The sequence below is a fragment of the Balaenoptera acutorostrata genome, chromosome 19 (genome assembly GCF_949987535.1).
Source record: "Balaenoptera acutorostrata chromosome 19, mBalAcu1.1, whole genome shotgun sequence".
Classification (NCBI taxonomy): domain Eukaryota; kingdom Metazoa; phylum Chordata; class Mammalia; order Artiodactyla; family Balaenopteridae; genus Balaenoptera; species Balaenoptera acutorostrata.
In genome coordinates this window covers 61,702,012-61,717,570 of record NC_080082.1, presented here as the reverse complement: position 1 = coordinate 61,717,570, position 15,559 = coordinate 61,702,012, and the positions used below count along the sequence as shown (strand labels likewise).

At 40.2% G+C, this 15,559-nt stretch overlaps 2 protein-coding genes across 2 annotated transcripts in view; both read left to right on the top strand.

The window, feature by feature from the left end:
• LOC130705669 (heterogeneous nuclear ribonucleoprotein A1-like 3) overlaps positions 1–8,838 on the top strand; it is a 33,814-nt gene extending 24,976 nt beyond the window's left edge. The window contains exon 2 of the mRNA XM_057533621.1: positions 7,641–8,838. Coding sequence (XP_057389604.1) covers positions 7,879–8,706 — 828 coding nt within the window. The 5' untranslated portion in view covers positions 7,641–7,878 and the 3' untranslated portion in view covers positions 8,707–8,838. The remainder of the gene's footprint in view (positions 1–7,640) is intronic.
• Positions 1–15,559, top strand: part of LOC103015206 (zinc finger protein OZF-like) — a 64,069-nt gene that overhangs the window by 24,970 nt on the left and 23,540 nt on the right. The window lies entirely within an intron of this gene.

Genomic DNA, 15,559 nt, shown 5'->3' with positions numbered 1-15,559 from the left:
TCCTTAATGTTGAGGAATTTTTGTCTAGTTTATTGAGTGTTTTTATCATAAAAGACTGTTGACATTTGTCAACTGCTTTTTCTGCATCAGTAGAGATGATCATGTTGTCTTTTTCTTTCATTCTGTTAACATGCTGTTTTACATTGAACGATTTCCATGTGTTGAACCATCCTTATATTTTAAAAATACATTCCCATTAGCCATGGTATATAATCGTTTTCACGTGCTATTGAGTTGTTAGGTATAATGTGTAGAGTTTTTTCATAGCTTCTTTATATCATTTTGATGTATTCATGTTCTGTAGTAATATTCCTTATGTCATTTGAAATTAGTAGTTTTATTTATTGTGAACAGAGGAGGGACAAATTATTTGTGACAGAAGCTGCAGTATCATATATTGTAATAATTTCCAATTAATTATCACCCTGTGAGATTATACATGTCTGCCCTTTGATATCAAAATTGGCTGCTTGACTTAGGCAACCCTTACTTCCCTTTGAGAGGATTGGTACTTCCTTGCCCATTTATGCCTTTTGAGTTCCTTGGCCAATTTGGTGTGAGTAGAATGGCATGTTTCAACCTGAAATCAAAGCTTTCAAAGCTTTTATTTGCTTCATATAACCCTGTCTTCTCTCTACTGCAAGAATGGTCTTGGATAGACTGAAATTTTACCCAGAATGACAGAATCAAATTATTGAAAGAAGCAAGAGATGAATAATGATTGATATAATATGAGGAAGCAATCAGTGTTTCTTGTTGTAAGCCATTGAGAATTCAGGAATATTTATTACCATAGCAAAACTTGTAGACAGTTAACTGGTACACTTTCAATGACCTTTTCTTTTTGCATACCCATCTTAACCTCCCAACGTCAAGGTTATAGGTGAGAACTCATTATCTCCAGTAATTACTCCACCTTTAACCCTTGGATTCACTTCCTAAATTAGTACCCTTATTCCTTCTCATATATTGCCTCTTGCCATTAGAATATGCATTTATTCTTTTTTAAAAAATATTTATTTATTTATTTAGGCTGCACCATATCTTAGTTGTGGCACGCAGGATCTTCGTTGTGGCACGCGGGATCTTTTAGTTGCAGCATGCGGACTTCTTAGTTGCGGCATGCATGCGGGATCTAGTTCCCCAACCAGGGATGGAACCTGGGCCCCCTGCATTGGGAGCTCAGAGTCTTACCCACTGGACCACCAGGGAAGTCCCGCATTTATTATTATTTATTTATTTTTAACATCTTTATTGGAGTATAATTGCTTTACAATGGTGTGTTAGTTTCTGCTGTATAACAAAGTGAATCAGCTATATGTATACATATATCCCCATATCCCCTCCCTCTTGTGTGTCCCTCCCAGCCTCCCTATCCCACCCCTCTAGGTGGTCACAAAGCACCGAGCTCATCTCCCTGTGCTATGCGGCTGCTTCCCACTAGCTATCTATTTTACATTTGGTAGTATATATAAGTCCATGCCACTCTCTCACTTTGTCCCAGCTTACCCTTCCCCCTCCCTGTGTCCTCAAGTCCATTCTCTACGTCTGTGTCTTTATTCCTGTCCTGCCCCTAGGTTCTTCAGAACCTTTTTGTTTTTTTTTAGATTCCATATATACGTGTTAGCATATGGTATTTGTTTTTCTCTTTCTGACTTACTTCACTCTGTATGACAGACTCTAGGTCCATCCACCTCACTACAAATACCTCCATTTCATTTCTTTTTATGGCTGAGTAATATTCCATTGTATATACGTGCCACATCTTCTTTATCCATTCATCTGATGATGGACACTTAGGTTGCTTCCAAGTCCTGGCTGTTGTAAATAGAGCTGCAGTGAACATTGTGGTACATGACTCTTTTTGAATTATGGTTTTCTCAGGGTATATGCCCAGTAGTGGGATTGCTGGGTCGTATGGTAGTTCTATTTTTAGTTTTTTAAGGAACCTCCATACTTATTTATTTCTATTGAAGTATCGCTGATGTACCATGTTGTGTTAGTTTCAGATGTACAGTAAAGTGATTCAGATATATATATTCTTTTTCGGATTCTAATCCATTATAGGATATTACAAGATATTGATTTTAGTTCTCTGTGCTGTACAGTAGGTATTTGTTTTTTGTCTACTTGATATACAGTGCTGTATATCTGTTGATCCCAAACTCTAATTTATTCCTCCCCCACTTTCCCCTTTGGTAATAAGTTTGTTTTCTATGTTTTTGAGTTTATTTCTGTTTTGTAAATAAGTTCATTTGTATAGTATATTCATTTGTTTTTAATTCAATTACAAATATATTACATTCATTGTCTAATTACCCTTAAAGGACTTTGTGTTTTCAGTTATAAAACTTCCAACTGGTTTATCATGATCAAATATTTGTAAATAATCTCACTGAAATTGCCCTATTTCATGGTGCTGCCTTCATTTGAATGAGGAAGCCTCGGAACTGGATGAGCTCAGTTAAGACTAAATTTTGGTCTGAAAATATCCTCTAGGATTTTGTTCAGTTTATGGTTCATAGACTTCTGACTTGGTGACTTAGAGCAACATATTTCAGCACTTAATGGTTTCTCTTGTATGTGACGGGGAGAGTCACAACACAGGCACAACGAGTATGACGGGTCCTTCAATGCCATTCAAAGTCATAAACGCTAAGGTTCCTGGGCAAGTTTGTTATTACCAGTATTAGTTTAAATTTTCTAACATTCCTTTATTCAAATATAACACGTGTATTTATTATTTTTTGAATTTCACTTGATGTCATATTATGGAGTGAAAATGTTAGACTTAAACTCTGTAACTTGAAAATAGCAAAGGTTAAAGAGCTCCTTTTCTTCTTTTGTGCTAAAGGAAACAGCTTACTTAGCTAAGAACTACACCTCCCTGTCAATTTCAGTATGACTCATGATAGCTCCCTTGTTTCCTTAGGAACCAGCCAGATAGGAACACTTGAGATTGCCAGCCTCAGTGTCGTCCTCAGTTGTCCTCAGTGATCACTGGGTACAATGACCGTTACCGTGATTTAATCAAAATTTAGTGTGCTTTTCTCCTCTCCCAAGGTCACTATTTTATTTTAAAATTTATTTATTTTATTTATTTTTGGCTGTGTTGGGTCTTGGTTTCTGTGCGAGGGCTTTCTCTAGTTGTGGCAAGCGGGGGCCACTCTTCATCACGGCGCGCGGGCCTCTCACTATCGCGGCCTCTCTTGTTGCGGAGCACAGGCTCAGTAGTTGTGGCTCACGGGCCCAGTTGCTCCGCGGCATGTGGGATCTTCCCAGACCAGGGCTCGAACCCGTGTCCCCTGCATTAGCAGGCAGATTCTCAACCACTGCGCCACCTGGGAAGGCCGCCAAGGTCACTATTTTAGACCGCTTTTGAGCATTGTAATTCAGAACAACAGCACTGCCTGAACATCTCCTCCAAGTAGGAGACTTTAGTGTAAAACATCCCCTGAGAATGTAGCCTCAGGCCACCTAATCTTCCACTCTTCCATATGGGGGCTTTCCTACCTTGTTGACCTCTCGGTGTAAAAGAAAAGCTGTTCGTTGGTCTGACTTTAGAGGCTTTACAGATTTTTTATGGTTGGAGTGTTCCCTATATTGTAATAACTCTTTGGAATAAAATCTATCCTTACCTAAGTTTGACAGTGGTAAAAATTTCAGTCATTCCATCTAGACTCAAAAATATATATATTTAAGAAAGCCCTCGCACAGAAACGAAGACCCAACACAGCCATAAATAAAAAATAAAAAAAAAAAAAATATATATATATATTTAAAAATTTTCTAGGACACGGTTTGAAAGCCTGCATATATATATTTCAAACTATATCTTTCTTTTTACATTCTTGAATCGTTCATAATTTGCATTTGTTACATTATGATATACAGGGTGACATCAAAATCTTCCTGTGATTTAGGAAATTTCCTTTTTTCTTGTGAATTTGTTCAGTTTGATGCCTTGTTAATTATATAAGCAATAAAACTCCCCATTCAAAAAAATGATTCATGACTTTCCCCTATAATTGGCTTCTCCTCTCCTGTTCTGTGTTTAATGAAAAGTTCCACCGCCAACTCATTTCCTTGTGTGGAATCATGGAAGTCCATGCTGAAATGGCTTTTTTGCCAACATCGCTAGTGAGCAGTATTGTATAATACAGAGTAATCTACCTAATAAAGTTCACAAAATTTATTTGAGTCACTGCATCTTTTAAAAATGTGAGGGACTTCCCTGGCGGTCCAGTGGTTAGGACTCCTCGCTTTCACTGCCATGGGCCTGAGTTCAGTCCCTGGTCAGGGAACTAAGATCCTACAAGCCACACAGGGTGGCAAAAAAAAAAAAAAGTGATATATCTTCTTGTATTCATATGTGTGCTATACCAGGACATTCTGCTCATCTTACCTGAAAATATTTTAAATACACTAAGTTCCGTATCTAAACATCATCATATTTCAATTTATTCCCATGTCTGTATGGATGAAATGTTTCACATGCACAGATGTGATAAAACACACATAGTAGTAGATGTTATCTAACAGATAGTGCCTTAAAAATATTGAGGGCTGAAATGAAGTTATTGCATATTTGACAATCTAGTTTTACTTTTTTAGGGTTCATATTAAAGAGAGTATATCTCCTTACTAAATATCCTTAGAAACATTGCAACTTAATTATTCTTTACATGGAAATAAATCCCAGTGTCTTCTGGAGACTATATGTTTTACATACTTTGTTATCCACATTTGACAGAACTTTTAGAAGTAGAAAATAAAGAGCTAAAATATATTACAATTTAAAAATAAGATGTGAAACTTTCTAATTACCTGTATAATGGACGTATAGTCAATTTGAAATTACATTGTGTAGTTATTATATATTTAAGTATTTTTCATAAACAAGTTTTTGTGAAAGATGCTTAAAGGTAATTAAGTGTGGGATAGAGGAAGTATTTTAAAAAATAATGCAGTTATTCTTATTGTGGTAGTTATTTCAATATATGTAAATCAGAACATTATGCTGTATACCTTAAACTCATGCAGTGATGTATGCCAAGTATGGCTCAATAAAGCAGGGGGGAAAATGTGGTTTTAAAAGGCAAATAAAACACTTTAGCAACAAGCAGGAACTGTAATAGGGAAGAACACTTTGTATTCCATGACAAGTTCATCCCTGAAGGCATGTTGCCCAGAAGCTTAAATTACACATAATGGCCCGTCTCTGTGAACCCTGCCTCCCGGGTCATGAGCGTTAAGCTAAAATACCTTTGTTTAGCTCAAAGGAAACCTCGTGACCAGGCCCACCTGTGAATGACTGCAGGGAGGAAGAAATTAACACATTCCCCCTCTGGAGGCTGATGGGAACCAGGAAGTGTCTGACTTTACTGCCTCCCCTTTTAGTATAAAAGGAGCCTGAATTCTGAGTCAGGCAAGATGGTCCTCTGGGGGGCATGAGCCTACCATCTTCTTGGTTTGCTGGCTTTCTGAATAAAGTCGTTATTCCTTGTCCCAACAACTCGTCTTTCGATCATTGGCCTGTCATGTTGCGAGCAGTACGAGCTACGTTAGACTCGGTGACAAATTTTGGTGAAGCCAGCTGGCCCCGGTTGGGGGATTTTCGGGTAAGCCCCTACAGCTGCCAGGACCACTTGCCCTGAGGATCGTCCCTCCAGAATTCCCTGCTGGCAGTTGGAGCAAGGAATCGACATTTGAGAGCCGACAGGCTCCATATGGTAGGGTAAGTCGCTCCTGTGTGTACAGCCGGGAACATTATTTCCTCTCCGTTTGGGGCTTTTTCTCTGGAATAAGCCAATTTGTTTTGTATTTGAGTGGGGTACCCTGCTGGAGAGAGGAAAGAGTTGTTGGACTTCTACCCGATTTGTGAACGGGTTCATTGGTTTCTCTGGATGCTAGCATTTGTTTGTGTTTTGTTTGTCTTGAAAAGGGGGGGATGTTTCAGCTATCCCTAAATAAAGTCCTCTGAGGCACATTTTGGATAACGGATCTGATTATAGCTATGAGCCCATGGGCAAGAGGAAGATGTTATCTTATTGTAACAATGTGTGGCCACAGTGCCTGTTAGGACCTCCACTGGGGGTGTAGAAAGGGTTATCTTGGGACCCTGTGCACCATGTACTGCTACTCTTGCTGTGTTAATTACGTCGTTTGTGGTCTCCTGTGTTGTTGATATATGTAAAACCCCAAGACCAAACTTGGGGGTTTATTTAGGATTTTCTGTCTGTTCTTTGGGCTTTTTGTTTATTTTATTGTGGTACTGTTTCTCCATTTACAGCCAAATCAGTTTGTGGTACTTAAAACTTTTACTGATATCAAATGGAGGAAAAGGACAGGAAAAAACCTGTCCTTGTCCAAGAGTGGGACATTCTGATGAAGAAGAGAAAGCTTCCACTTGGTTCCTAAAATCACCAAAGGCTACAAATAGAAATAGAAGTGTCTCTTCCACCATAAATACTATTAAAAGGGTTTAGCTATGTGGACAGGTGACCTTGATTTGTCCCATCTGCCAGAAGCCCAATTTGAATCCAGCCTCTTTATAACTGATGGGTTTTACGTGGTTGTACCTGATTCATGGGTAAAATTTTGGAATGGGAACTATGAGGTCCCTGTGTTTGTGTGTTTGTACATGTGTTATAGAAGTATGGCATTGCCAAAATTAATTTTAAAAGAGCTCTATTTAATTGGCTTAAAGGAAATTAAGTGCTTATATAAATACTCAAACATAAAGAAACTGGCCAGAATGAGTTTCAGGTTCACATGATGTAGGACATACTCAATATTGAATTAATATCTGGTGTTAAAAAGTCAGCTTAAGCTCGTTGGTTTGATACAGTTTAGAGTCATCAACATTAAGTATAATACTTTCATTGTACCTGGGCTTACTAGAAGTCAAATACATTACTCCTGTTACAGAGTTTGTCAGCAAGAAAAATAATAATGAGACAAAGCTTTTAAGTAAATAAAATAGAGGCAAATGAAGTAGAGAGTTCTGGGGTATACTATATGGGAATAATGTTTTGAGAATGTCTATATAGGATAGTCTCTCCAGATTTTCATAAATTGAAACTAAGTTCTAAGATTGAACTTAATTAAGAAAATAAATCTTAAAGTGGTACAAAACCTCAATTTCATTCTCTAAGAGGACAAATTGTTTCTTCAAATATTGAACTGCTTTTGGTAATAGATTATGAGTTTCTTTAAGTGATCTGTATTTACCATTGAGATCTCTTCCAGTGGTTAAAACTTTTTGATATTTTTGACAGACTTCCCAAAGATCAAGTTCTAAATGGGGTTCATTTGACCTCTGGCTAACTTGGGGGTTTTCTGGAGGGTCCCTGGAACACCTCAAATTATTTGTTTTCTCTCCATCTCAGAGAGAGGAATATTAAACTAATTGGGCTTATTTGGTGTGTTGAAAGCATGGGAGACATTGTCAAATGAGTGATAAACTTCTTAGATTGTTATCATATGGGTAAACGTTATCAACATACATATTTTAGAAATTATATGGAACTCCTAAAATCCTGGTATATCCTGGTAAATGATGTCAGTCATAATTTTAGTAATTAAGTGGTTTGTCACAGCAGTAATTAAGTTTCTGTTCAATTGCATCGTAATCCCAGTTGTTTGATCCCAAATCAAAAAGGCACCCGTTGAGATTACTCCTCTCTGCCCTTGGATGCCGCCGAGTCAGCATCGTTGACGTCTCCCCACTCCACCGCCATCGTGTCTAAGTCAGAGTCTCCCAAAGAGCCCGAACAGCTGCGCAAGCTCTTCATCGGAGGTTTGAGCTTTGAAACAACTGATGAGAGTCTGAGGAGCCCTTGTGAGCAGTGGGGAGCGCTCACAGATTGTGTGGTAATGAGGGATCCAAACACCAAGCGCTCCAGAGGCTTTGGGTTTGTCACATATGCCACTGTGGAGGAGGTGGAGGAGGCCATGCAGGCAAGGCCACACAAGGTGGATGGGAGAGTTGTGGAACCAAAGAGGGCCGTCTCAAGAGAAGATTCTCAAAGACCTGGTGCCCACTTAACCGTGAAAAAGATTTTTGTTGGTGGCATTAAAGAAGATGCTGAAGAACATCACCTAAGAGATTGTTTTGAACAGCAGGGGAAAACTGAAGTGACTGAAATCATGACTGAGCAAGGTAGTGGCAAAAAGAGAGGCTTTGCTTTCGTAACCTTTGATGACCATGACTCTGTAGACAAGACTGTCAGTCCGAAATACCACACTGTGAATGGCCACAACTGTGAAGTAAGGAAAGCCCTATCTAAGCAAGAGATGGCTAGTGCCTCATCCAGCCAAAGAGGTCAGAGTGGTTCTGGAAACTTTGGTGGTGGTCACGGAGGTGGTTTTGGTGGGAATGACAGCTTCGGTCGTGGAGGAGACTACAGTGGCCGAGGTGGCTTTGGTGGCAGCCGTGGTGGCGGTGGATATGGTGGCAGTGGGGATGGCTATAATGGATTCGGTAACGATGGAAGCAATTTTGGAGGCGGCGGAAGCTACAATGATTCTGGCAATTACAACAACCAATCTTCACATTTTGGACCCATGAAAGGAGGAAACTTTGGAGGCAGAAGTGCTGGCCCCTGTGGTGGTGGAGACCAATACTTTGCCAAACCCCGAAACCAAGGTGGCTGTGGCGGTTCCAGCAGCAGCAGGAGCTATGGCAGGGGCACAAGGTTTTAACTACTGCCAGGAAACAAAGCTCAGCAGGAGAGGAGAGCCAGAGAAGTGACAGGGAAGCTACAGGTTACAACAGATTTGTGAACTCAGCCAAGCACAGTGGTGGCAGGGCCTAGCTGCTACAAAGAAGACATGTTTTAGACAATACTCATGTGTGTGGGGAAAAAAAACTTGAGGACTGTATTTGTGACTAATTGTATAACGGGTTATTTTAGTTTCTGTGCTGTGGAAAGTGTAAAGCATGCCAACAAAGGGTTTTAATGTAGATTTTTTTTTTTTTGCACCCATGCTGTTGATGGCTAAATGTAATATAGTCTGATCATGACGCTGAATAAATGTGTTCTTTTTAAAAAAGTATGCTGTGTAAAGTTAGTCTACTCTGAAGCCATTTTGGTAAACTACCCCAACAGTGTGAAGTTAGAATTCCTTCAGGGTGATGCCAGGTTCCATTCAAAATTTATTTACAACCTGGTTTGGTGGAGAAGCTATTGTCTTCAGACACCTTGGTGTAGTTGAACAGACAGTTACTATGTTGTGACCTAGAGTTCATCGTTGAAAGGGTCACCCAAGCAAAGTCATGGAGTTTTTTGGATATTAATATGATTGTTAATTGGGTGATTGGGATTGACATGTATACACTGATGTGTATAAAATTGATGACTAATAAGAACCTGCAGTATAAAAACACAAAACAACTAATACTAAACTTTCATTGGGTTATTTGTATGGAAATATGTTAATATAAATGTTTCAGACATTACATGAAATTTCTAAAAATCTTATATGTTCTGGTATAATGTTATAAGTCATAATCCTAGTTATTACTTTAAAATGTATATCTCAGAAATAACTAAATTTCCTTGTCAATTGCATTATTATGAACTTTCATCAAATCTTTAACCGTGGTCATTTTTAAGTCTTTTGTCATTTACAGACAGTTCTGGGTGTACTCGGATGCTTTTGCAAATATGTTCCTATAAAAGGGTTTCATCTTCAAGAAATTCATGGAAAAGACTCTGACAAGTACAGGTTTCTGGTAACTGACTGTACTGCTGAACTGAATGAATAAGCATTTTCAGAACTCTAATGAAAAACTGATGAACTCATAAAAGTGCTAACAAAAGATCAAGATAAAAAAAATTAATTACATGGGACTGGGTTAACTGATGAGGATGAGTATAATTTTTGTGACTTTCTGTTTCAATTAAAAAAAAAAATCCCACAAGGACTCAGAGGCAAAGACTATACAAATCAATTTTGACTGCAAAGTAAAGGAGCTGTTACAGTGGAGGATTACTGGACTGAATGTCAATATTATGACATAGTATGAGTGTGTTTCATGTTTGGTAATGGCAATCATTGTTGCTTTTGTTGTGGTCATCCATGTACAATGCTTGGTGTCAGTCTATTTATCTCTTGTAAAAATAAAATACAGTGTGTGTGTGTGTGTGTGTGTGTGTGTGTGTGAGAAAAATTAATAAATAAAAATAAATAAATAAAAAGAGATTACCCTGAACAGAGGGCAGGGCCAGATGATACACAGCCTTGAGAGATGGCAACCCAGGGAAGCACCTTAGAAATGATGTGATCATTTCTGCCTCTTCTCTCTTGCACTGAGGATTCCAATAAAAACTTTCACCCCCATCATTTTCAAATGCCATGTTCTGCCCCCTAAGCCAGCTTTATCCTCCGCTTAGGGCCCAGCCAGACAATGCCCTTCACACCTAAATCAGAGCCCGGTGAGTAAATGACTCACCCTACTCAAATTATTCCCAGCACCCTGAAACTTCTTTCCCCTTCCAGCCCCACCGCGGCCTCCCCATCCAAATTAACATGGAACTTTCCAAGGCACTTTGTTATGGATTCCCCACAGGGGTGACAACCATTGGTAACCTGGCCCCGTTGTTAGATATCATACAATTTTTTTTTTTAAAGAAATTCAAAAAAAAAAAATATGATTGTTGGCACGTCCTGTGCAAACTATCTAAGTTGAATTATGGTACCAGGGAAAGTTATAGGTGGGCATGAAGCCTGTGTATCACCCATTATCATGTGTAATCAGTAAATGATTTAATGCCCTCTTAAAAAGAAATTCACCCTTTTAATGGTTATATGATCGATTGTTATCTATAGTTTTACAGTGGCTGTCGAATGACCCTATAGCTCTTCTGTGAAAAAGCAGGGAAGAATGATGAAATCCTTTATGCGCAAGGATTGGTACTATTATCAGGGAAGATACGAAAAGGCAGGGAATGAGAGCGAGGGTATGTTGCTCCAAACCTTAACTCCTCTGGCCGAGCTAGGTGTCCCAGCTGCTCTGGCAATTATGCCACCCCTCCCACCACTTTCCGTTCCCATCCAGCCCTTATTCCTTACACTGAGGCCCAGGACTTCCCCTCCTTATAGGGGTCAGTTAGAAAATCCTGTGTTTAGTTTCAGGGGTACGGGGACTTGGTCTGGTATTGCCATCTAAGACCCGACAGGGCACCCAATTTGGGCCAGGAGCCATATCCGGGACGGGCGGGCAGTTTCCCTTACGCCGCCGTTATCTCACAGGGGGCCTAAATGCAAATGAATAGCCGGCTGGGTTTCTCAGACTTGTTTAATTGGAAAGATTGCAGTCCTCATAAGATCGCAGCCCTCCTTATAGGGAGGATCCCCTACACCTGAAGCCCACTTGGAAGCACCCACAGCTGAACCAAAGTGGGACCCCCCCACCCCCCCACCCCCCCAGTGAGGGAAGAAGGCCCTTATTAGAGCACTACTCATTAGCGCACCTTGGCAGGGCCTTGCAAAGGGAAACCAAAGCAAAAGCGTTTGAGCAACAGTCAAGAAATTCAGCAAAACAAATGAAGACCTCTCTGAAATTTTGGAAGGGATTTATCAGGCCTACAGACGTCATACTAATGCAGATCCTGAGGCCCCTGAAAATATTAGAATGGTACATTTGAGCTTTTGGGGCAAAGTGCCTCCGATATCAGGAGAAAGTTGCAAAAATTAGATGGTATATTTGGAATGAACCCTCCTCAATTGGTAGATGTTGCTTTTAAAGTGTTCAACAGGGAACAACAACAGAAAAATGAAGATGCAAAACGACACGCCACTCTTTTGGCAGTGGCATTGGATTCCCGGAAGGTGAGTAACCTGAAGAGAGGTGAGCACCCACTGGGGAAGGAACAATGTGCTTACTGGAGGGAGGGGGAACACTGGAGAAGATTGCCCTCGGCTAAAACAGAAGAAGAACAATAAAAGACAAGGACCTCTCATATGGTAGAAAGAGAGGAACACTGAATGAAGAGGCCCAGGGGCTCCCTTGGCCTTGAGGCACCTAATTCCCCACAGAAGTCGGGGGTGAAATTGACAGTGGGGAATGAGCTGATTAACTTTCTGATAGACCTCACCCTGAAGTTTTTCCACCGGAATAGCTTGACATCAGAGTCCCACCAGAACACGCTTTAAGCCTACAGATGGGGCTCATGAAAATCCCTGGAAAGGAGACAGAGCTCTTTCCCGCAGGGTCTTAAAAATAACCCAAAGACTGCTGTCAGACCTCCCCAGATGGGGACTCAACACAGGAAACTGCCCCACCCAGGACTGAAAAATAGACTTTCCTCAAATGCCTTGAACTGCAAGAAATTTCAGATAACCTGCTAGTGTTTGTGTGGACACTTTTTCAGGATGGGTGGAAGCATACCCCACGGACAGAAAATCTCTGAAGTGGTTAAAGCCCTTCTAAGGGATATTATCCCCTGATTTGGAAGAAGGCGTTAAAACTACATTCTTCCTGGAGACCATAATCAACAGGAAAAACCAAGAAAATGAATCATACATTAAAAAGGAATGTCGCTAAAACATGTCAAGAGACATTGAACTTGTCGCTAAAACATGTCAAGAGACATTGAACTTGCCAGCTGCCCTGCTATGGATCAGTGGCTCCCAGAAGCAGGCTTAAATTAAGCCCCTTTAGAATACTGTATGGCAGGCCATTGCAGGTGTGTGCCCAGGCAGGAGAATCTATAAATGCTAAAGACCTAGCGGTGGCCAATCACATTAAAACTGTGGGCGCTATTTATTCATGAGTTTACCTCCAACAGGTCTGCCCATCCAACCGAAGTAGACGGGAATTCCATCGCCATTGCCCATTGGAGAAGGGGCAACCAATTTGTTTAATTGTGTCCAAAGAAATAGCACCAGCATTTAGTATATGTATTAAACTGGAACCAAAACCCCAAGTTCAGTTACGAATTAGACAAGAAACTGCTAAGAGGTTTCATCAGGTTTAAATAGTTGTAGACAAAAAGGACTAACTAAAGATTCTAAGGAATATTCCTCACCTCCGTTCAGCAGAAGGGTCTTCATTCCTTTTCCCACAAGATTGTGGGATGGAAATTGACAGTGGGGAATTGTAATAGGGAAGAACACTTTGTATTCCATGACAAGTTCATCCCTGAAGGCGTGTTGCCCAGAAGCTTAAATTATACATAATGGCCCGTCTCTGGGAACCCTGCCTCCCAGGTCATGAGCGTTAAGCTAAAATACCTTTGTTTAGCTCAAAGGAAACCTCGTGACCAGATCCACCTGTGAATGACTGCAGGGAGGAAGAAATTAACACATTCCCCCTCTGGAGGCTGATGGGAACCAGGAAGTGTTTGACTTTACTGCCTCCCCTTTTAGTATAAAAGGAGCCTGAATTCTGACTCAGGCAAGATGGTTCTTTGGGGGGGGCATGAGCCCACCATCTTCTTGGTTTGCTGGCTTTCTGAATAAAGTCGCTACTCCTTGTCCCAACAACTCGTCTTTTGATCATTGGACTGTCATGTGGCAAGCAGTAGGAGCTTAGACTCAGTAACAAAAGAACAGTGTAATTTATATCAGTTTTTGAAAATGTATTGCTCTTTTTAAAGCAGTGGTTAGTAAAAATGTTTTTAATTTAAAAATTAAAAACGAGGAGACAGAGGACAAAGGAAGGAGACACAGGACTGGAGTGACCTCAGCTGGAGGCGGGGTTTCACAGTGTTGGGTGCTGCAGAGAGGTAGTCAGCAGGAGCAGGGGCTGTGTACATCATCAGAGGCATTTTTTATTTTATTTTATTGTTTTTATTGACGTATAGTTGATTTACAATCTTGTGCCAATCTGCTGTATGGCAAAGTGACTCAGTTATACACGTATAGACATTCTTTTTTTATATTCTTTTCCATTACAGTTTATCACAGGATATTGACTCTAGTTCCCTGTGCTGTAGAGTAGGACCTTGTTGTTTATCCCTCCTATATATAATAGTTTACATCTGCTAATGCCACACTCCCGGCCCTTCCCTCTCCCACCCCCCTCCCCCTTGGCAACCACAAGTCTGTTCTCTATGTCTGTGAGTCTGTTGCTGTTTCATAGGTAGGTTCATTTGTGCCACAGTTTAGATTCCACATGTAAGTGGTATCACATGGTAGTTGTCTTTCTCTTTCTGACTTACTTCACTTAATAATCTCTAGTTGCATCCATGTTGCTGCAGTCATCAGAGGCATTTTAGAAGAGGCTCTGCTTGCCATAGCTTCTGGCAGCGTTGCTTCCTACAGTGGAAAGAAGAATGTTGTTGATGGGAATTCCCAAAGTTAGGCTAAAGTGGGGGTGAAGTAACTTTTCTAGGTGAAGAGGTGATCTTTTTTTTTTTTTTTTGATTTTTATGTGTGTGTTTTATTATATATTAGTCTCTTAAATCAAATAGAAGACAAAAAGTGGAGCTACAAACCAAAGTTACAACAGTACTAGCTTTTCTCGTCGCCCGTCTGTCTACTTTTACCAGAGGTCTTTATTTCTTCATAAGGCTTTGAGCTACTGTCCAGGGTCCTTGACTCCAACCTGAAGAACTCCCTGTGGCAGGCGGGTCTGGTGGTTAAGAACTCTCTCAACTCTTGATTAACTGGGAATGTCTTGATTTCTCCCTCATTTTCGAAGGAAAGTTTTGCTAGATATAGGATTCTTGGTTGACGGTTTCTTTCCTTCAACACTTCAAGTACATTGAGTCATGCCATCTGGCCTCTGAGGCTCCTGATGAGAAATCTGCTCAATGACCTTCCTGGCAAACCTTCTCTCAGCTTCATAGACTTTCATAATGTACCGTATCATGTCTTATGCAACAGAACATTTTGTATAGTATCGTGAAGTCAGTTAAGTTGTAACGTTATTTTGAGACCAGAATTTAAGGAAAAGGAATTGAACGTTTCAAGTGTAGACATTATGAGGTCTCTAAAATTATTACACATTTTCAAACTAGAAATAAAAAGGCCACTGAAGTATCCTGCAGATTTTTATTTATAACAAAGTGAATACCAATATCTAATAACACATGTAAAGAAAAATTTCTTTGGGATCCTTTTTCCTAAGTGTAAAGGGGCCTTGAACTCAAAAAGTGAGAAAACCACTGTGGTGTATCCCCAGCGGTGATGGGTCCATTTCTTGCTCTGACCTCAGAGTGCACCATTGTGATGTACTTCACAAAGCCCTATGAAAGAGAAAGGTGGGCCCAGGCTTTTGGTCCTTAGAGCCCAGGAAGCTGCTTTTGGTGACCTGACGGCCTTGGACCTACAGTTAGCTTGTGTTTTCCTTGTTTCTGCCATTTTGTTGATTTTCGTTTCTCTTTTCTCTACTCTTTTTTATTTGTGTCATTGTTCTTTCTACAGTTAGCATAGTGAGTATTGTTGGTATAGTTAATACTTGATTAGCATAGTTAGTGTAGTTAGTACTAGTTAGCACTGTTGGTACAGTTAGCGTAGTTAGCGTTGTTAGTAGAGACAGCACACTTAGCCCTGTTAGTACAGTTAGCATTGTTAGCGTAGTTAGCGTTGCTAGGTAGTGCTGTCA